The sequence below is a fragment of the Acomys minous genome (genome assembly GCF_964271855.1).
Source record: "Acomys minous genome assembly, chromosome: 17".
NCBI lineage: Eukaryota > Metazoa > Chordata > Mammalia > Rodentia > Muridae > Acomys > Acomys minous.
In genome coordinates, this window is record NC_140500.1 from 7,735,279 (window position 1) to 7,758,770 (window position 23,492).

At 38.0% G+C, this 23,492-nt stretch overlaps 2 protein-coding genes across 4 annotated transcripts in view; one reads left to right on the forward strand and one right to left on the reverse strand.

Annotated features, from left to right (window-relative positions):
• IAPP (islet amyloid polypeptide) overlaps positions 1-23,492 on the reverse strand; it is a gene marked incomplete at its 5' end in the record, with an annotated part of 432,665 nt that overhangs the window by 83,485 nt on the left and 325,688 nt on the right. The window lies entirely within an intron of this gene.
• Positions 1-23,492, forward strand: part of LOC311588529 (solute carrier organic anion transporter family member 1A5-like) — a 47,081-nt gene that overhangs the window by 1,487 nt on the left and 22,102 nt on the right. For 2 of the 3 annotated variants that reach the window (XM_084766253.1, XM_084766254.1), the window contains exons 3-7: positions 3,840-3,981; positions 5,994-6,126; positions 18,946-19,052; positions 19,469-19,615; positions 22,785-22,883. In XM_084766253.1, the coding sequence (XP_084622379.1) occupies positions 3,840-3,981; positions 5,994-6,126; positions 18,946-19,052; positions 19,469-19,615; positions 22,785-22,883 (628 nt within the window). The remainder of the gene's footprint in view (positions 1-3,839; positions 3,982-5,993; positions 6,127-18,945; positions 19,053-19,468; positions 19,616-22,784; positions 22,884-23,492) is intronic. The other variant, XM_084766255.1, reaches the window with a different exon arrangement.

The following is a 23,492-nucleotide window of genomic DNA, read 5'->3' on the forward strand; positions in this document are numbered from 1 at the left end:
TAATGGAAGTCCCACCTGGCTACTTGAGGTGGAGATTTCAGGGTCCTTAACCCCCACTGTGAGGAGTCTCAGCTAGGGTCAACCCCAATGACTTCAGGAGCTTCCCTTGTTCCAGAGGTATACCCCATACAGATTTATTTTCTTTCTCCCAGCCCTTTCCCCAACCCCTACTCCTCACCACCATTAACCTCCCTAACATCCTTCCCTCCCAGTTTCCATCTTCCATTTACTTTAGATGTGCATTTTATCTTTGGAGTGAGGTTCATGTATCTTCCCTTGTGTCCTCCTTGACTTCTTTGGGGTGAGTTGTAGCATCATTATCCTGTACTATATAGCTAATATCAACTTAAAAGCGAGTATATACCATGTGTGTCTTTCTGGGTCTGGGTTACCTCAATCTGTGTGATATTTTCTAGTGCCCACTCCAATTTATCTGAACATTGCATGATGACTTTTTTTTGGTAAAAGCTGAGTAATATTCTATTGTGTAAATGTACCTCAATTTCTTTATCCATCCTTTGGTAGAGGGACATCTAAGTTGTTTTCAGATTCTGGCTATTATGAATAAGGATGCTATGAACATAGTTGGGCAAATGTCGTTGTTGTGTGGTGGAGCATCTTTTGGGTATATGCCCAGGAATAGTATATCTGTGTCTTGAGGTAGCACTCTTCCTAATTTTCTGAGAAACCACCAGATTGATTTCCAAAGTGGTTCCACCAGTAATGAAGGAGTGTTCCACTTTTTCACATCCTCTCCAGTATGTATTGTCACTTGAGTTTTTTTTTTTATCATAGCCACTCTGAAGGGTGTAAGATGGAATCTCAGAGTCATTTTGATTTGCATTTCTCTGACAGCTAAGGATGTTGAGCATTTCTTTAATTGTGTCTCAGCCATTAGAGGTTCTTCTGTTGAGAATTCTGTTTAGTTCTGTACCCCATTTTTATTGGGTTATTTGGGTTGTTAGTATTAAGTTTCTTGAATGCTTTAGATGGTCTTAAAGGAGGATGGGTTTTAAATGTTCTAGGTGTGCATTATTTTGTGGTGGAGTTCAGTCAGAGGTCAGAGCTCAGTCCTGTGCTCAGCCTAAACGGGTTCCTGACAGGGGTCAAGGGTCACAGCTAGGAGACAGTTCCCCTGACAGAAGCACTTGTTGATTAATATCCAAAGATGACTTCATGACCTAGTGAGACAAATATTTTCTTCAAGCTTTGGTATTACAACAATCACTGTTTCTAAGAAAACTGTCTATTCTTTTACCTGTTCAAGTTGTTTTCAGTATTTTAGAGACAACTACTGTTTTCATAGCATGAAAGGCATCTTTATATCACAAAATGTGAACTTACATTAACCAAGGACATTTGAACACTGGCCTAGTTTCTGAAGAATGCTTCAAATATTCCTTGAGATGTTGCCTCCTAACCCATCCCATTAGTAATCCTTTTACCTTTATTCCCATGTAGTGGAATCCATATATTTAATGTAAAAGAGACTCAGACTAAGCCCCTATAAAATGCTTTTATCTGCAATGATGTTATTGAAACCCAAACCCTCACAAGATTCCCTTTAGTTCTCACATGCTTCTGAGGGGGCACATATTCCCTGGCTCCAGATGCTTACAAGATGTGCCATTTTGTACAATTTGTAAACTTTGTTAATACTTAAGTGTTTTTCATCTGAAAACCATAATGGTAGTCTTACTTTTTAATGCTAATTTTTTTCTGAGAAATCTCTGTGTGACTGTCTCAGTGCCGCTGTGTATGTGTGCTCACTCTTCAGGACTATCCTCTGGTCCTGGTTTCAGAGATCAGACACAGGTGGTCACACACACCTGACAACTTCTCTATCCTTTATCTATAACTTGTCCTATGTCTTTAAGATATTTTAATTTATTTATTTTTATATTTTATTTTATGTAAATGGATATTTCCCCCTCATGTATGTTGGTGTACCAGTTGAATGTCTTGTATCTTTGTAGGCCAGAAGAAAGTGTTTGAGTTAAAGGTGTTTTTCAACCATCATGCCTGTGCTAGGAATTGAACTCAGGTCCTCAGGAAGAGCCACCAAATGCTCTCAACTACTCAGCTGCCTCTAGCTTCAAATCTTACAATAATGATGAGTATTGTGATTATTAGTTACTAGGATTATTAGAAAAGTCATCATGTATCTATAATCACTACTTTTCATAATTCATTTTTAGTAAATGTCTTAATTGATGCTTATATTAATATGAAGAGTCACCATGACCACGGAAACTATTATAAAGGGAAACATTTAATTGGTTCTGGCTTACAGTTCAGACATTTGGTTCATTACCATCATGGAAGAAACTATGGTGACCCAAAGGCTGACTGGGTGCTGGAGAAGGAGCCATTGGTTCTGCATCCAGTCAGCAGGCAGCAGGCCGAGAGCGACTGTGGGCTTGGCTGGAGCTTCTGATTCCACAAAGCCCACCCACTGAGCCACTTCCTCTACCAAGGCCAACACCCTAGGAGTACTGCTCCCTGGTGGCCAAGCAGTCAAATTTATGAGCTTAAGGGGGCTGTAACTAGTCAAACTATTACAGTTATTTTGGAGTTTAACAAGAGTAGATACTGGTGTGAATGTTAAGAAAAAAAGTTAAAGCCATGACTTTACAAGAGAAAATTTAGAGTAATTACTTTACAATGATCAGTTATCTTGTTTTCTTTTCTGAATTTAGAACTATCTAGAATGTTAAGGTGGTCAAATGGTCCACGTTAGTGGACTGAATGAAGGTTCTGCTTCATACATTTAGAAACAAAATCATTCAGAAAAGTTTGCTGAGACAGGGGAAAGGATGGCATTCATGGGCTGCAGTCATGTGTGCACTGTGACCTCTCAGGTGCCAAAGGTTACTTCTCTCCCAGGGGCTACACAGATTGCTGATTAATCTGCACAGGTTAAAAAAAAAAACAAAAAAACCAAAACCTCTGAACCTTGAAACAGAGCTGCTAACCAGAAGATTGTGATGAGGAAGAGAGCAGGGGAAGGGAGGAGGAAAACAATAAGGAGAACATACCATGTGTGCATGAAATCACTAACAGTACATTTAATAAAAACTATTAAAGAAAAGAAGGGAAAATTTCTCAAGGGGTCTGGGGAGATATCCGGGTCAGGAATGTAGTTGTCTTAAAAGCAAGAGGGCCTGAATTCGGTCCCCAAGGCCTGCAAAAAACTAGGCATGGAGACATACAACTATAATTCTAGCATGGAGGGGATGGAGTCAGGCAGAAAATTGGGGCTCACAGATCAGGAAGTCTTGCCTTGTCTGTGCATCCCAGGTAGATGAGTGTCCCTGTTACTAAAAAAAGGAACAAAGCTTGATGAATTACAACTGAGGTTGTCATCTGTCTCTACATGTGCATATCCACACATGAAGTCATCCCGAACAAACATACACAAACTATCACAAAAAAGAAAGGATGAAAAAACTTAAGAGACAAAAGAAAACTCTCAGGAAGCACAAAAAACAAACAAACAAACAATAGACAAAAAATAAAACCTGTTCCAAAGGAGTTTTCTTCAGACTCTGCAGTGCTGAGGTAAAAGTCAGCAGGATTGGCTGTAAGCTCAAACTTTTCTAACAATTACATTTTTTATGAACTTATTCACCGAGAGTACCTCACTTATAACCCACATAACCTAAACTATAGGAAAAGGAGATTAAAGAATACAATAATGAAACAGTGACAGACAGAAGAGAGATTACACTTTATTGGATACAATTCTTCACCTCATAGCAGAGGCTGTTTTTTCAGTTGATGGCAGGTATGTATGTGAAAAACAACTTCCTCTCTTTATCTCAATTTTTTCCTCCTAGATGTTTCTGTTTGCATTAACCTGGGGATATGTGAGTAAAGGTCTCTCAGGAGCTTATATGAAGGCCATGCTCACACAGATAGAGAGACGATTTGATATCCCCACATCTACAGTTGGGTTAATCGATGGGAGCTTTGAGATAGGTGAGTTATACTTATTAAATTACTTATTTATATGTATTAATATTTTACCCTTGTTTCCTGCTTTAGACTATATAATCTGACTGTTACATGCTTCCTCATGTTGACTGAGTAGCCTGGTGTGGTTTGAAGAAGCTGCTTATTGAAATATCCTCATGATGGAAGCTAATTATCACCACATATCCTGACACAGTCTGCTTCTCTGAAGAGTGGCAGAAGATTAGCGGCATTAGTATATAATTATATCATTTGATAAGTCAATGAGAAGCTAAGGCCTTTTCTTTGCATTTAAGATTGTTGCTATGGGAACCTAGTGGAACTTATATTCTAAATGAGATAGCAAATATTTCTTTTCCCCTACTGGGTCTGTGAGGTTGACGGCTCTCCACGCATAGTCACTAGGGAAGATGAGGGAGTTCTCCTGCTTCTGAGTGTGTCAGACATGATTCCTAAGAAGAAAGGATGAGCTTCAATCCTGCTTTTGGATGATGAACTGGGATATGTGAGTACAAAGAGTGACTGAGAAAAATATACACAAAGTGACAGTTTATACTTTTGATTTTCAAATGAAAACCCAATGTTCAATTTTACAAATAAAGACTCAGGAGACACATGTTGAGGTGAAAGTATGCTAGCTCAGAGAGGCAGAGAAAGAATCCAGTTGACCTTATTACTCAGCTGACACATTCCAGAAGGAAAAAGTTCCATCTTCTTCTTCAAAGTGTCTTAAATATCCTCCAACTCCATGTCCCTTCTTCCTGTGCTTTCTTATGCTCACTCCTTGTCAGCCATTTGATTGCTCTGCCTCTTGACCCATAGCTAGCTTTATTCAGCTCTTGTTTACAGAAAGCTCTTGGGTCAAAGGTGTATGCGAGGTCTGAGCCACACCACAACATTGTACTTCTATTGGCACAGGAAAAATGGCTGCTTATGTCACTGGCACCCAGTTATTGATTATTGAAAACAATTCACACAGAAATTCATGGTAAACTTTATTTATTTATTTTTGGAAAACTTTAATTTCTGTGAATTTATGGATTTTATACTAAAGGCTAAACATTCCTGGTGTAGGTAGAAAATATTAACTATTATCATCACCACTGGCTGTAACAGGTGATTTAACAGGAAGCCATAAATTAAAATAGTTATGAGAAGAAGAAATTCACATAGGCCTATGAAAACAGCATTTGGTGTGCATTTCCCCAGGCAGTTTTGCAAGGACCTTTTCCTACAGTGGACAACAGCTTACTTCTCCCCTGCCTTCCCATGAATTATTTAAGGAACATATCAAGGCAATGCAAGATGTGAACTCAGGCTAATGTGAGGAGGGGATGTTTTTAGTTTTAACCAGTAGATATTGCAGACAGCACCCTGTGCATTCACAGGGAACACAGCCATATACTAGAAAGATGCACAAGGAGTTCATACCATGGATGTCCTGGGACATTAAGTTCTGCACAATGATTTCAATGACAGAGACATGTTGTAGTAAGAAGACAGATGTGGGACAGGTATTATTCAAAATAGTGTAAAGGTCTTCTACTTTGATAGCAGAGCAGAGGGTAGCAGAATGCAAAGGCTTCGTATATCTTTCAAATATTTAAGTTCACTTAGAGGTATACTAAGTCATTATTGAAGAGTGTTTCATTTTTCTGATCTTTCCTTTCTGTACAATATGATCAGGATAAACATTCTTATCATTCTGAAAATACATAGTGTGTGAAGAACTTGCTTATATATTTGGTTCTTTTCAACTCACTTTTTGTGTGTGTGTGTGTCCCAAGTGTATCCCAAGTATAATCGTGAGTAAAGTTTTAGCATTCTCCATCGTGGAAGATTCTTTCAGTGTCACAGTTGCTTTAAATATTAAAACAATACACAAAACATTCTAAGCTCCCATCCCTGTATTGAGATGGTTGTTAAACAATGAAGCCTAGAGTCCAAGTGCTGGAGAGGCTGTTGACTAAGAGTTCCTAATACTTTACTTAAACACGTGTTCTCATTCTCCTTCCTAGGAAACATTTTGTTGATTGTATTCGTGAGTTATTTTGGAACAAAACTGCACAGACCTTTCATGATTGGTGTTGGATGTGCAATTATGGGCCTAGGGTGTTTCCTAATGTTACTACCTCATTTCCTCATGGGCCGGTGAGTATTCCTGTCCTTGATGATATTTTAGGTTCACCTTTCACCTACAAAAAATGAGGCTCAGTATTCCAATCTGAGAGTAACATTGCTCCCTAAAGTACAAAGGATAATATGGAAATTAGGAATGTGGCTTCTGGTCTACCAATATGATTTGCGACTCTTGTGGCCTCATGCCCATTTAAGGGCCCATGTGGTCCATTTGTGAAGTGTGGACTTGAGACACCTCTTCTATGAAGTTTAGACACATGATGAAGTTCTCTGAATCTACCAGCCCTTGTGCTGAGCCCTTCCACAGCTCTATTTTGATACTTTGGTTAATGGGGTCCACACCTGGAAGGCTGGCCCCAAATTCTCAGGCACTGATCCTGGCCCTTGAGAGGCAGAAACAGGCAGATCTTTGTGAGATCAAGGCCAGCCTGGTCTACAAAGGGAGTCCAAGACTGCCAAGGCTACACAAAGAAACCCTGTCTTTGAAAAGGTTGGAAAATCAAGGGTCACCAATGTCAAGGCTTTCCTCTTTACCAAAATTACTTACACAAAAACTTGCAAAAGTGAAAAAATTTAAATTATTTATTTCCCCATTGTTTTAAATGAAAATCTCAAACATTCTATTTTACCAGTAAAGGTTCAAGAACCAGATGCTGCAGTGAAAAAAATGCTAGTTTGGAAAGGCAGAAAAATCACCCAGTCAACTTTCCTATTCAGCTCACATCCTCTTGATTAAGGCCCCCAAAAATCACTTGCTCAGCTGACAGCCCAGAAGGAAAAGGCCAGCCTTACTCCTCAAAAAACCCAAAATAAAACAAAATGGAAGGCTGAAGGCTTGCTATCTCAAAGCTCAAAAAGCCTAAAAAGCTAAGGGCCAAGGGTCTGAGGAGCTCAAGAGCTAAATCTAATAGCTAAAAGCTCAAGAGCCTCTTCTACTTCTACAGGCTGTCTTACATACCCTTCAGCTCAAAGTCCCTCCTCTTTAATCCTTGTCAGCTGTTTCTTGATGTGCCTCTTGACCTAGGGTTAACTTTATTAAATCTTGTGAACAGAAAGCTCTTGGACTAAAGATGTATGTTAGGGCTCAACCTCATGAAACAATAAATAGATATTTACACTTTACAACCTCAGAGATCACAATGGGATCAAATATCCTGCAACATCTCCTTTCCTGGTTTCTGGGGGACAGTTTTCAGTTCTTTTGTCTGTTTGCCTGAGTTTCTTAGTAGTTTTTAATACCTTAATGTTAAGTGACATAAAAATTTACTATTTATATTTTTATGACCATAACAATGTTTTCTACCCTACAGTCATGCTCCTCTTTGTTGTGGAACTTAATTTTTATTTAGATTTAATACTTGTACCTTATCCCTTTTTCCATTTTCTGTATTCCTTCTGCCTCTGAACTTCAAAGCTTTAGGCCAGCTAAGTACCATTTAAAAAAAATTCTCCATCATTCACTTCCTTATGAATTTGTTTTACTCCCTTCTTTCATTTTCTTCTTCAGTGTGCCTCTTTTTAATTATTTGGTTTTTTTTCTCTCTTCAGTTTTCTTTGTTTTTTTTAAAGAACTTTCATCTATTTTATGTGTGTGAATATTTTTCCCCAAGTATATAGGTGCAACGTGTATGTGTGTGTGTGTGTGTGTGTGTGTGTGTGTGTGTGTGTGTGTGTGTGTCTGGTATGCCCAGAGATAAGAAGAATGTTAAGATCCTTGCCCCTAGAATTATAGAAGGTTGTCAGCTACCATGTGCATGCTGGAAAATAAACTCAGGTTCTCGTCAAGAATGACAAATGCTCTTAAGAATGGAGTCATCTCTCCCCAGTCTCACTTTTCTTTTCCTTGAGATATGGTATTGCTGTGCAGAACAAGGGTATCTGGATTTAATTTATTGCTCAGGATTGCCTCAAAGTCTGGGAGATCCTCCTGCTTCAGCCTTCCATGTGTTAGTTCTATAAGTATGAGACACCACAGCTAACTTTCTTTGCCTGTATCCTGCTGACAAATATTCACTGGAGGAGCATCCTTCCTTCTGTTTTTCTTTCCTGTACTTCATTCTATAGAGAAAAATTTCCCTATGCACTTTGAAGACATTGTCTCAAAGTTTGTGGGAGTTGAAGTTAGAATTAGTATTCTAATGCCTGTGATCCTTTTCTAACTCTGTTTATTCTTGGTATAAGTCTTTTTCCACCTCAATGAGGTGCCTTAGGTCAGGATATTTGCAAAGTTTCTTGCCCTCTTTTCTCTTTGATAATTTCTTCTGAGAGGACATCTTGTTACTTTGTCAAGAATTTGGTGTCTCTTCCTGTGTGACTCTTCATCTGTCTCCCTTGTCCCTGGTTCCTTCAAGTATAGCTTTTCTTTGTCTCTGACATCACTGCAATAGGTTGTCTTCAGGACCGCCTTGGTTATTCACTCATATCTAATAGAGACCAAGAACAGAACAGAACTCTAACAGGAAATTCTACATGTAAGATAATGGGAGGTGTGTGTGTGTGTATGCATGTATGTATACGTGTGTATATGTATGTATGTATGTATGTATGTATGTGTGTGTATGTGTATGTATGTATGTATATGTGTGTGTATATGTGTTTTGTAGGGTATGTTCATAGGTGATTGATTAGAAACTGGCTGATTTTGAGCTATCTCTAAATTGTGTGTGTCTTGAAATCTTAAGAAAGAATTCCCTGCTCTTGCTAAAGACGTAGAAACTTGGCTAGTAGCCAGAAAAGAATGGGAATATCACCTTCTAAAAGTTAAAAGTGTAATGCCCCTCCCTTTCAGCCTCTATGTCCTCAGTGTACCTCTTTGGATCCTCTTACACCTGTGAGCACTTCCACTTGGAGAGATGGAGGATGAGTCTGAGGACCTTGGTATTCCATATGTGCACTTTAACCCTCACTTCAGGCTTGGCTTGTATTCCCACCTTAGGCCTACATTGTGAGTCTCTTTCTGCAGCTTTCCAAGGAGGCCTGGTCCAAACTCCCTTACTCTTAGCAGAATGATGGCTGTTTCACTACCTTTTGATTCAGTAGCCATTCAAATATTGATGTCCCAATCTCCAAATTTTATTGAGCTTAATGAGCTTAATGTTGACTATACTTTTTATCTCTTACTTACACTTAAAAAAAAAGATATTTTGTTTGTATATGTTGTGGTGATGGTATGAGAGAGAGAGAGAGAGAGAGAGAGAGAGAGAGAGAGAGAGAGAGACAGAGACAGAGAGACAGAGACAGAGACAGAGACAGAGACACAGAGAGACAGAGACAGAGAGAGACAGAGAGAGAGAGAGAGAGAGAGAGAGAGAGACAGAGAGACAGAGAGACAGAGAGACAGAGAGACAGAGAGACAGAGAGACAGAGAGACAGAGAGACAGAGAGCTTTCCTGTGAGGTCATGCTGCAACTCTGAGGAGTCTATTTCTATTTTCTCTATGTATGTTATAGGACCTGGACAGAATTTGTGTTGTGAGACATACACATAATAAGCATTGTTACCCACAGAGGCATCTTCGTATTGCACAAGCTTTTTTTTTTAAAAAGAGAATCTCATGAATCTCATTGTACTCTCAAATCACTCTGTAGTTAACTATGTTCATGAACTTCTGTTCCACATCTCCTGAGTGCTGGGATTTTGGGATTATAGGCATTTTCCATCACCATGTCTAGTTTTATTGAATGCTCAGACTTAGATGGACACATTTTCCTCATTTTGCATTCTGTCATTTTCTTTTTTAAGAGAAGCTGATTCTTGGTGATTTGCTCAAGTTAAATGACCAGAGTTTATTAGAACTTTTTGTCCCATGACACTGTGTTGTCAGTTGGTAGACTTTGTTACATCTCACTATGGTGTGTAGATTTTATTTTTTATGTTGGGGTTAATGAACACATAGAAGAACGGTTGATTGAATTTTCAGAAAGGAATGATAGGGCCACTGTACAGAGAACTCAGAGCAGATGTCTTATTTTGTGCTGTTTGTTTCTCCCTAAAGCTTTTATCTTCTTAATTCTATTTTATTGAGTGTTTGTTTGTTTGTTTGTTTGTTTCTTTCTTTCTTTCCTTCTTTCTTATCCTACACCTATTATTTCTAGGAAATAGTCATTTAGAAATCACAGAGAGTTGATATTCAAAAATGTGAAAGCTGTATCACTTGTTGTGGGATTATTAATATTTAATATTGATTTATATTTTAATAAAATCAGCAGTTACTCCTTAACCACCTTTATACTCAAATAACAGTACAAATAGACTACGATATATTTAATTGGCCTAGAGCCCAATACTGAACAATATTTAATCCATCTTAAACATCTGAGATAGTATGGTTTCCTTCCATTCAGATTTCCCACATTATACTTGCCTTTTACTCATATCCTAGGTCCTGCTCATTTCTGCTGGTACTTCCTGGTCCTCTCCATACACATCCTTCCTTTTTCTTCTCTGCTCATTCTCCTCTCACTGGACCAGGATGTTCACCCTATACTCTGTTACTGCTCAACATTGGCTAGTTGGGTTTTATTGGCAATACAGAACACAAGTAGTGACAGGTTTACACAAAGTAGAGACAGGAGATACCTAGAATAAACATTACAATGCAGTGTCCAGTTTTAAACCAGATACTGGGGTATAGATATCAGTATTTGAATGAAGAAGTGTAACCTTTACGCAACCCACAAGAACATTATGCCTACACTTCCTTCTTTATATTCAATAAAAGTCTTCTTTTTTCAATAGCAAACTAATATACAATAATAATTATGGAATATTTATGACAACTACTAGGTAAGATTTACATTGGCAACTTAGGCGAAAATATGATCTGTCCTATCTATAAGAGTCTAAAGTTTTGTATCTAAATTATTTTCCATCAACTCATTAGCCTAAACTATTTATCTAGACTTTAAAATATCTTTTTAGTTCTTAAACAATTAATTTTAATTATAAAATTACAATAATCTAGTTTTCAACCCATCAGAGACTTGAGAAGGAAAAAAAATATTACCTGAGTAAACAGGACATGTAGATTATCTGCTGCCAAATGAAAAAAAAAATGACAGTGACAGTTTGCTATCTGGACAGCGACCCAAAACGTTCTATAACATTGGAGCATTATTGTTAGCCTTTTGCCAAGTATATTAGACAGACATATTTGTGAAGTAGGAATTATTAAGGACTTGCTTGGCCTGTCTTGTCAGAGTTCTATAATCAACTCCACCAGCATCCAAGCTTGCTCATTTCAGGTAGAATTTTGTCTGTATCAGAAATGAGGGCATTTTGCCTAGTGCCTGGTTTGCCATTTTTTTTGTTTTTTTTTATTAAGTATTGTTTAATTTTTAGATATCCATTTATATTATTACACACATATATATAACAAACTAGCTACCATAAGAAGAACCATGAAACAATCAGGAATTATATAACTGTTATATTCTTAGTGTTTTGGCTATTTGTATTTGACAGCTTTGAAGAAAACATCTTTCTTATCTTTGTGTGTTTATGTTTTGCCATATTTGAAACCTTCTCTATAAGGAGGTTCTTTGATGCTCATTAATCTTTTTTGAGGCAGGCTGGGTGTTGTCAGCAGTTCATCTGTCTTATTGTCAAGAATTCTTAAAATAACAAAAACATGATTAAATGCCATGTTCTATAGGTCTTTGTGGTGTTTGAAGATCCTATCTATCTATCTATCTATCTATCTATCTATCTATCTATCTATTTATCTATCATTTATATATCTATCTATCTATCTCTTTATATAACCTATCAGTCTGTCTGTCTATCTACCTGTGCCAAATTAGATTAGCATGTGATATAACCATAAATCTGATTGACTATTCATTAATTTGTATATAACAGGTGTCAAAGATAACCATAAATTTGAATTATATATCAATGTTTGAAAAATAAATTTATTTTTAAATCAATATACGAAATTTTATACCAATTAATTAAAAGTAACTTTATTTGAGAATAAAAATTAAAGCTTTTAGTTGAGAAGTAGAGTCAGTGATTTAGTTTTTGGTCTATTATTTCTATATATTTCCTGTATTCTTCTTTCTTTCTTTGAACCCCCAATTCCATGCCTAATAAAGAAAGATGGAGAAAAGAAAAAGAAAAGAGAGAAATCCCTGAGTCTAATTAATTTTCTTTCTGAATAAGACCATTTAAACTTACAACCAATTATCAATGACAATAAACATTCATAGCCCAAGAAAATATCCAAAAACCTACTCAATTCCCTTTAAGAGAAATTGGGCATCATTCTTTTTTGGCTGATTGTCACTGATCATAGGACTAGGAATATATTTTGGGGATGGCAAATAAAATCAGAAAAAATGATTAAGCAAGCTAGTAATAGTATTTATAGCCAGTCTCTAAATATTGAGAAATTTCAGGCTTAATAGAAATTCTCTGTGGAACAGTCTGAAAGCTGCATCAATTCGGATCAGAAGCTCTCCCCAAAGCTTTCCTGGGAGTATGGTCTGATGAGGAACATCAGCTGTGGTTGGATCATGCAGGATGTTGGAACAGATGCATCAGTATCTCAGCATCCTGGAGGATAAGTTCTGACAGGTCCTATTATCCAGCATCGTCAGTCTCCAGTTCTTTTGTTATGGAAATATACAACTTCATACAAACATTATAAAGTCCTCAAATTATAATTGTATGAGATGTGCAGGATGCACAGATAGATTAAAGATACTTTTCTGCTCTTTGTATGAGCAGAAGATCGAACATTTGTATTTAGCTCTCCTTTATTTTGACCCCCTTCAAAGAAGATATATTATCACTATTACCAAAGAACAAACAATCATTATCCCATTGAACTCAAAACAAGATTATATTGATCTAAATGTCCTCCTCTGGCCTCTATGGCACCTGTTGCATTAGACCTAGTGGTTATATGTCTCCTGAGAGAATGCTTCCCATTTAACAAGACAAGCCAGCTGTCCTGAGCAATAGAAAAGGAAGTATGTTTTAAATAAACTTCATATAAATTCCTTTATACTTTTAGTGCTCCATCATATTTTAGGCATCTTGTACCTGTTTTGAGGTTTTGTCCTGGGTTTTTATATTTGTCCAAGAAATCAAGGACACCATGAAAAGAAGCAACCTGAGGATAATAGGCATTGAGGAAAGAGAAGATGCCAGACTCCAAAGCCAAGAAAATATTTTCAACAAAAAAATCATAGAAGAAAACTTCCCCAATCTAAAGAAGGAGATGCTTATAAACATACAAGAGGGCTAGAGAACACCAAATGAAATAGACCAGAAAAGAAAAACTTCCCATCACATTATAATCAAAATACAAAATATACAGAACAAAGAAAAAAATATTAAAAGCTACAAGGGGAAAGGGCCAAGTAACGTTTAATGTCAAACCTATCAGAATCACACCTGACTTCTCAGCAGAGACTATAAAAGTCAGAAGGGCACCCACAATAAACCTTAAACCACACATCGATCCCCACACAATAATAATGGGAGACTTCACCACCCAATCTCACTGAAGGATAGGTCATCAAAACAGAAACTAAGCTGAGAAATAACAATATTAACTGGCATCATGAATCAATGGATCTAACAGATATCTACAGAACTTTTCACCCTAACAAAAAGAAATATACCTTCTTCTCTGCACCCCATGGAACCTTCTCCAAAATTGATCATATAGTTGGTCACAAAGCAAGCCTCAACAGATACAAGAGGATTGAAATAATACCTTGTATCATATCAGATCACCATGGTCTTAGGCTGCACTTCACCAACAACAGAAATAACAAAAAGCCTACACATACATGGAAACTATACAACTCTCTACTTAATGACACCTGGGTCAGGGAAGAAATAAAAAAGAAATTAAGGACTTCCTGAAATTCAATGAAAATGAAGGAACAACATACCCAAATTTGTGGGACACATTGAAAGCAGTGCTAAGAGGAAAATTCATAGCACTGTGTCTTTATAAAAAAAAAAATGGAAACATCCCACATAAGCAACTTAATGACACATCTGGAAGCCCTAGGAAAAAAAGAAGCAGAAACATCCAACTCAGGCCTAAAATCAATAAATTAGAAACAAAGAGAATAATTCAAAGACTCAACAAAACTAGGAGCTGGTTCCTTGAGAAAATCAACAAGATAGACCAATCATTAGCCAAACTAACTAAAAGACTGACACTATCCAAATCAACAAAACAAAAAGTGTAAAGGGACAGATAACGACAGACATAGAAAAAATACAAAGAATCATAAGATCCTACTTCAAAGGCATATAGCCACAAAATTTGAAAACCAAAGGGAAATGGACAATTTTCTTGATCAATTCCACTTGCCATAATTGAGTAAATAACAGATAAACAAGCTAAATGGTCCCAGTTCCCCTACAGAAATAGAAGAAATCATTGATATCCTGCAAACAACAACAACAACAACAACAACAACAACAACAACAACAACAAACACCCAGGGCCAGATGGTTTCAGCACAGAATTCTACCAGACCTTTAAGGATGAGCTAATAATGATACTCTTCAAGCTACTCCAAAAGATAGAAATGGATGAACCATTACCAAATTCATTCTATGAGGCCATAGTCACATTGATACCTAAACCTCACAAAGACCCAACAAAGAAAGAAAATTTCAGACCAATTTCTCTTATGAACATTGATGCAAAAATACCTAATAAAATACTCACAAAATGAATACAAGAACACATCAAAGATAACCATGACCAGGTAGGTTTCATTTCAGGCATGCAAGGATGGTTTATTATATGGAAATCTATCAATGTAATTCATCATAGAAACAAACTGAAAGTAAAAAACCACATGATCATCTCCTTAGATGCAGAGAAAGCATTTGATAAAACACAACACCCATTCGTGTTTAAAGTTTTGGAGAGATCAGGGATACAAGGGACATACCTAAACATAATAACGGCTATATACAACAAGCCAATAGCCAAAATAATTTTAAATGGAGAGATACTCAATGAAATTCCTCTAAAATCGGGGACCAGGCAAAGATGCCCTCTCTCTCCATATATCTTCAATATAGTACTGGAAGTTCTAGCCAGAGGAACAAGACAACAAAAGGAGATCAAGGTGATCTAAACGGGAAAGGACAAAGCCAAATTATCCTTATTTGCAGATGATATGATAGCATACATAAGTGAACCCCAAAATTCCACCAGAGAACTCCAACAGCTGATAAATACCTTCAGCAAAATGGCTGGATACAAAATCAAGTCAACGAAGTCAGTAGCCTTCCTATAAACAAAGGACATCCATGCAGAGGAAGAAATCAGGGAAACTACACCCTTCACAATAGCCTCAAGCAATATAAAATATCCAGGAGTAAGTCTAACCAAGCAGGTGAAGGATTTGTTTGAAAAAAAATTCAAATCTCTGAAGAAAGAGATGAAGATGACATTAGAAGATGGAAAGATCTCCCTTGTTTGTGGATCGGGAGAAGTAACATAGTAAAAAAATGACCATCTTACCAAAAGAAATTTACAGATTCAATGCAATCCCTATCAAAATACTAACACAATTTTTTAAAGACATTGAAAGTTCAATTCTCAACTTCATATGGAAAAACAAAAAATCCAGAATAGCTAAAATAACCCTGTACAATAAAAGATCCTTCAGAGGACTCTCCATACCTGATCTCAAGCTGTACTATAGAGCAATAGTAATTAAAACAGCATGGTACTGGCACAGCAATAGGTTGGTTGATCAATAGAATAGAATCGAAGACCCAGAAAAGAATACCCTCACATATGGTCACTTGATTTTTGACAAAGAAGCCAAATCCATTCAATGGAAAAGTGATAGCATCTTCAACAAATAGTGCTGGTCTAACTGGATGTCTACATGTAAAAAAAATGCAATTAGACTCATGTTTGTCACCGCGCACAAAAAAGCTCAAGTCCAAGTGGATTAAAGACCTCAACATAAAACCAGAGACACTAAATTGGTTAGAAGAAAAAGTGAGGAAGAACCTGGAACACATTGGAACAGGAGACAACTTCCTGAACAGAACACCAACAGCCTAAACATTAAGGCCAACAATTAATAAATGGGACCTCATGAGGCTGAGAAGCTTCTGTAAGGCAGGTGACACTGTCAAGAGAACAAAGTGACAGCCTACAGACTGGGTAAAGATCTTCACCAACTCTTCATATGACAAAGGTCTAATATCCAAAATAATAAAGAACTCAAGAAATTAAACACCACCAAACCAAATAATGCAATCAAGAAATGGGGCTCAGAACTAAACAGAGAATTCTCAACAGCGGAATATTGAATGGCTGAGAAACACTTAAAGAAATGCTCAATGTCTTTAGTCATCAGAAAAATGCAAATCAAAACAACTCTGAGAATCCATCTTACACCCATCAGAATGGCTAAGATCGAAAATTCAAGTGACACCACATGCTGGCGAGGATGTGGGGAGAGAGGAACACTTCTTCATTGCTGGTGAGAACGCAAACTAGTACAGCCATTTTGGAAATCTATCTGGTGCTATCTCAGAAAAATGAGAATAGGGCTTCCTCAAGACCCAGTTATTCCAGTCCTTGGAATATACCCAGAAGATGCTCCACACAAACAAGAAAATTTGCTCAACCATGTTCATAGCAGCCTTATTCATAATAGCCAGAACGTGGAAACAGCCTAAGTGTCCATCAATAGAAGAACGGATAAAGAAATTGTGGTACATTTACACTATGGAATACTACTCAGCTATTAAAAACAAGGAATTCCCAAAATTTGTGGATAAATGAATTGAGCTAGAAATGATCATAATGAGTGAGTTAACCCAGAAGCAGAAAGACTCAAATGGTATATACTCACTTATATCTGCATATTAGCCCAAGGGGCATGTCCCACGAAAGCCTTCACTTACCAGGAAACTGGGACAGAGGGGAGGACATCCTATTGGGACTCTAGATGAGAGAAGCATGGGAGAATAGCAAAGTAGAAGGATCCAGAGGGTCCTAGAAACCTACAAGTAGAACATTATGATAGGCAGATTTGGGCTCAGGGGTCCCGCTCAAACTAAGGCACCAGCCAAGGACAATACAGGCGGTAAACTTTAAACCCCTACCCAGATCTAGTCAATGGTCAGAACAGTCTCCACACTTGAGTGGAGAGTGGGATATGACTTTCTCATGTACTCTGGTGCCTCACATTTGTCCCCTGGAAGGGGAGACCTAGTGGCACTCAGAGGAAGGACAGTAGGTTACCGAGAAGAGACTTGATACCCTATGAGCATATATGGGGGAGGTAATCCCCCTCAGGAACAGTCATAGGGGAGGGGAATAAGGGGAAAATGGGAGGGAGGGAAGAATGGGAGGATACAAGGGATGGGATAACCATTGAGATGTAACAAGAATAAATTAATAAAAATAAATAAATTAATTAAAAAAAAAAGAAAACTTGGAATAGGGCTTTCTCAAGACCCAGCTATTCTATACCTTGGAATATACCCAGAAGATGCTCCAGCACACAACCAGGACATATGCTCAACCATGTTCATAGCAGCCTTATTCACAATAGCCAGAACCTGGAAACAGCCTAAGCGTCCCTCAGTAGAAGAATGGATAAAGAAACTATGGTACATTTACACTATGGAATACTACTCAGCTATTAAAAACAAGGATATCTGAAGTTTGTGGACAAATGGATGGAACTAGAAAGGATCATAATGAATGAGCAGACAGACTCAAATGGTATATGCTCACTTATAATTGGACACTAGCCCAAGGGGCATGTCCCATGAAAGACCTCACTTACCATGAATTTGGGATAGATGTGAGGAGACCCTATTGGGATTCTAGGTGAGAAAACTATGGGAGAATGGGGAAACGGAAGGATCCAGTGGGTCCTAGAATACTACAAGAAGAACATTATGATGGGCAGATCTGGGCCCAGGGGTCCTGCTCAAACTACTGCACCAACCAAGGACAATACATGCAGTAAACATCAAACCCCTACCCAGATCTACCCAATGGACAGGACATTCTCCACAGTTGAGTGGAGAGTGGGGACTGACTTTCACATGAACTCTGGTGCCACATATTTGGCCATGTCCCCTTGATGTGGAGACCTGATGGCACTCAGAGGAAGGATAGCAAGCTACCAAGAAGAGACTTGCTACCCTATGATTATATAGAGGGGGAGGAGGTCCCCCTCAATCACAGACATAGTGGAGGGGAATACGGTGAATGCGGGAGAGAGGGAGGAATGGGAGGATACAAGGGATGGGATAACAATTGAGATGTAATATGAATAAATTAATTAATTTTTAAAAAGAATCTGATTCTCCTATCTCTACCTCTCAAGTGCTTTAGTGACAGTCATGGGACACCACAACCAGTTCGTGCAGTTCTGGAATTTAATGCCAGACCTACGTGTGCTGCCGAATGATACAGACTTCTATATTTCTGTATTTATTTATATATTTGTTTATGTGTTGAGGTTTTTGTGTGTGTGTGTGTGTGTGTGTGTGTGTGTGTGTGTGTGTGTGTGTCTACATGTGTAGATCACAGGACTACTATATGGAGTTATTCCTGTTCTTTCACGTTCATATGGGGTCCTGGGATTGAACTCAGGTCACCAGGCTTGTGTAGAGAGGGCTTTATGTGCTGTGTCACCTCACTGCTCCTGCAATAGGATTTATGATGAGAAGCCTGATTGCTGAGGAAACATATTTTTACAGGCTCTAGATGCCATATTTTCAGGGAAAGTAGGGGGTCACTAATTTGCAGATGCTCTCCTTGAACTCAATTCTTCACAGTGAATGTTTCCTGTGTCTACACAGATATGAATATGAAACAACAATCTCACCCGCGAGCAACTTGTCCTCAAACAGCTTCTTGTGTGTGGAAAACAGAACCCAGACCTTGAAGCCAACGCAAGATGCAAAAGGTTGATTAGTGCTTCTCATTGCTTTCTTCTCAGAGACTCCCCACAGATACCCTTTTACCACAGGCTTTGAATCCAACACTGGGCTCAGTAGACAAGTAAGACAAAGCAACAAAATTCATTTCCTACTTCAGGGAAGGGGGTTACCTTATAGGCTAGGATACTCCTGCTCTGAGTTTGAGTATATTTATTGAGATTCTTTTGTTTCCTAAACAAAATTATAAATTTAGTCCTATGCATAAAAAAGACTGAGAAGGGTGGACTTAAGCACATGCTATGATCTATGTGATTGGTCTACTTTGTTTTTCTGTTGTCACAAAACACTGACCTGAGAAATGGTTTACAGGAAAATTTGAATTAACCCTCATTAAAACTTGACTGTCAGATACTCATATGATTTTTCTCTTGTGTTAATGCAGAGTGTGCGAAAGAAGTCAAATCATTAATGTGGATCTATGTAATGGTAGGAAATGTCATACGTGGAATGGGTGAAACTCCCATCATGCCTTTGGGTATTTCCTACATAGAAGATTTTGCCAAATCAGAAAACTCCCCCTTCTACATTGGTGAGTGTGAAAATCATCCTTTGAAGGGTAGAAACCAGTTATTGATTTGGATGCTTTGTGGTTTCCAGAGGGTGAGAAGAGTGCTACAACACTGTTGGTCATAAGATTGCTCAATGGGGGAATTTAGTAATAGCCCCTGTCAAGGCCCTTCATCAAGCTGCTTCTCACTGTTGGAGAGTCTTTTGGTGCCACCACATTATCTCAAAATCCTTTAAAGGTTCCCCAATATTTCCTGGAAATGTTCCTTAGAGTCAATTATTTTTCTATTTTTGCTACTGTTCGGTTCCCATTCTTTCATATCTAATTTATTATGATTTTAATATTGGTATTTGTTGGTATTTGGTGTTTGTAGTATTTTAAAATATAGTTTCACTTTTTTATTCTCTCTTCTCTGTCTCTGTCTCTGTCTCTCTCCTCTCTCTCCTTCCCTCCCCCCTCTGTCTGTATGCATATATGCATGTGACCACTTCCACGTCAATGTCATGGTCAGAAGACAGCATTTTAGATTTGGCCTGTGGATTGAACCAGGGTTCTCACACCAGGTTTGGTGGACAAGTTCCTTTACTTGCTGAGTCATCTGGCTGCCCCTGTAGTGTTTCCCCTTACCGTGTTCCCATAAGCATGCTTACGGAGTAAGCCTTACCAAACACTGCCTTAATCATGTCTTCTCTGTTAGGTTCACCATATCAGCTGTTTGCTTATTTACCAGCTGATCTCCTTTACTATTTTGGGCTCTATACCCTGCATCTCTGTGAAGTCATTTGTGGAGTTTCCTTCCTTATAGCCCCTCAGCATAGAAGGTTTCCTTATAATTTTAACAAATACATGTGTTTATTCTTTTGGTTGTATTCCTTGAAATTATCATAAAAATCTATGCCTTTTTCAGGCAATGGGCTATTTAGTTTCTATGTTCTCATGTTGTCTCCTAAGTGATGTGAGTTTATTATTAATAACTTGCTTAACTTCTTGAGTTAATCCACCTATAGTTGATTATAAATCCTCAAATGTATATAGCAGTGTTTTTAACTGTGGGTCTTAACCCTTTGGAGGTCAAGTGACCCTTTCATAGGGGTCACCTAAGAGAATCGGAAAACAGTATTTACATTACAATTCATAACAGTAGCAAAATCACAGTTGTGAAGTAGCAACAAAGACAACTTTATGGTTGGGGGTTGGTAGAAAATTATGAGTGGCAGCATAAAGAAGTTTGAGAAACACAGGTATATAGGATAGTTTTCAATTAATATAGATATATCACTTAAAAACAAAAGGAAACAACAACAATAATAAACTGAAAGAAGCTAAGGACAGAAGTGAATAAGCTTAAGATAAACTAAACTAAAAATTAATTTTGTCTTATTGCTGAGACTTACATTTGGCAGTAATACTTTTTAGTGTTAATCCAGCCATTCTATTTATAACCCTTGTCAGTCATCTATGGGAAAAATTACAAGCACCTTACTACCATAAGCTGTTAGTGTATGTATGCTTTTATAAAAGTTCTAGAGACAGACATCCCCAGCACCTCACCAGCACCTCACAGCAGGAAGCTACTAGTGATGTTTTTTTTTTAAATTAATTTATTCATATTACATCTTGATTGTTAGCCCTTCCCCTGTTTCCTCCCATTCCTCCCTCCCTCCCACTTCCCCCCTTCTCCCCTCCCCTATGTCTGTGATTGAGGGAGACTTCTTCCCCCTATGTATGCTCTAAGATTATCGAGTCTCTTCTTGGTAACTTGCTATCCTTCTTCTGAGTGCCACCAGGCCTCCCCATCCAGGGGACATGGTCAGAAAAGGGGCACCATTGTCTAGATCTGGGTAGGGGTTTAAGGTTTACCGCCTGTATTGTCCTTGTCTGGTGCCTAGTTTGAGTGGGACCCCTGTGCCCAAATCTGCCTATCATAATGTTCTACTTGTAGGCTCCTAGGACCCTCTGGGTCCTTCTACTTTGCCTTTCTCTCATGCATCTCACATCTAGAGTCCCACTAGAATGTCCTCTCCTCTGTCTCTGTTTCCTGGTAAGTGAAGGCTTTCGTGGGACATGCCCGTTGGGCTAATATGCAGATATAAGTGAATATATACCATTTGAGTCTTTCTGCTTCTGAGTTAACTCACTCATTATGATCATTTCTAGCTCAATCCATTTATCCACAAATTTTGGGAATTCCTTGTTTTTAAAAGAGTGGGATATTACGTTCTCACACACTCTGGTGCCACACCTCTGACCATGTCCCCTGGATGGGGAGACCTGATGGCACTCAGAGGAAGGACCGCAGGTTACCAAGAAGAGACTTGATACCCTATGATCATATAGAGGGGGAGGTAATCCCCCTCAGGAACTGTCATAGGGGAGGGGAATAAGGGGAAAATGGGAGGGAGGGAAGAATGGGAGGATACAAGGGATGGGATAACCATTGAGATGTAACAAGAATAAATTAATAAAAAAAAAAAAAAAAAAAAAAAAAAAAAAAAAAAAAAAAAAAAGAAAAGGGGCACCAGAGTTCACGTGAGAATCAGATCTCACTCTCCACTCAACAGTGGAGAATATCGTGTTCATCGGCTAGGTCTTGGTAGGGGTTCGAAGTTTACTGCCTATTTCTCCTTGGCTGGTGCCTTAGTTTGAGGAGGACCCCAGGACCCAGATCTGCCTGTCATAAAGTTCTTCTTGTAGGTTTCCAGGACTAGTGATGTTTTTAATCTTCTCAGCATGAAGGTCTCACTGGAGGAAATGCTGATGCAGTTACTGTGCACCATAAACCTTCCAAGTGACTTAACCAAAGCTTTCCCCTGCTTAAGAAATTAAGAGCCAAGACAGATTCCATGCCTGTTGTTAGTGAGTGAATTGGATCTCACTGAAGATAAATTGGCTGAAATTCCCACTTCATAGTCTTTTTCCTTTTTGATTCTTTTTGTCTACTGTCTTACTTTTCAAATTTTATGCTACCCTTAATAAATGCCTAAAATTTCATTGAGAGTAAAGGATCAAGAAGAAAACATTTGAAAATAGAAGCAGAACAGTTTAATCAAAAGAAATGAACTCTAGTTCCTGCTCTGCCTGGGAAGGGGGAAAAAAATCTAAGATTAAAAATAATTCAATCTCAAGGCTTTATTTGAATAAGCAAATTCTTTGTGTGTTTATGTAATTTCCTCTCTTTGTTTACTTTCAGGGATTTTAGAAACAGGAAGAGTCATTGGCCCCTTGTTTGGACTTCTGTTGGGATCCTTCTGTGCAAGGATTTATGTAGACACTGGGTCTGTGAATACAGGTAACATAATGCCTTTTGTTTATAGAGTCCAGTCCCTGGAGTGTGGGAGAACGCTCAGGAATGCTGTCTCGATGGCTCTTTTGATTGTCAGTTAGACCTACACCACTTACAGATGGTAGTCCTAAGGGGAACAGAGGAGAGAGGCCACATTCTGATTCAAAATCCATCTAAGTCTACCACATTTCAGCCACACAAAATTGGTTTAAAAATTTTATATACATAGGCTTCTTTCAATGAGGCAGTCACTATGGATAACAAGATAGATCTTTCAGTTATGTGATGAGCATCAATTTAAAAAGGTTTCAGATGACAAACAAAAATAATCATTTACTTCTAACAATCAATATTATCACATACTGCTAGATAAATTAGTTATTTTTTTAAAAGAATATACAAAATAAAAATTTAATAACATGCATTTTATCTTATTGTTGTGTGTGCGTGCGTGTTGCCTGATAAAATAGGGAGTTTCCCTGTCAGTGCTCAGAATAGAAATTAGAACCTCTGCAAAAGCAACATCTCTTGGCCACAGAACTGTCTCTTCGTCCCACTTCCTTGCCAAGTGTAATGTTTTGAGACAGGAATACATCAGGTTATAGCAAGTTCCTT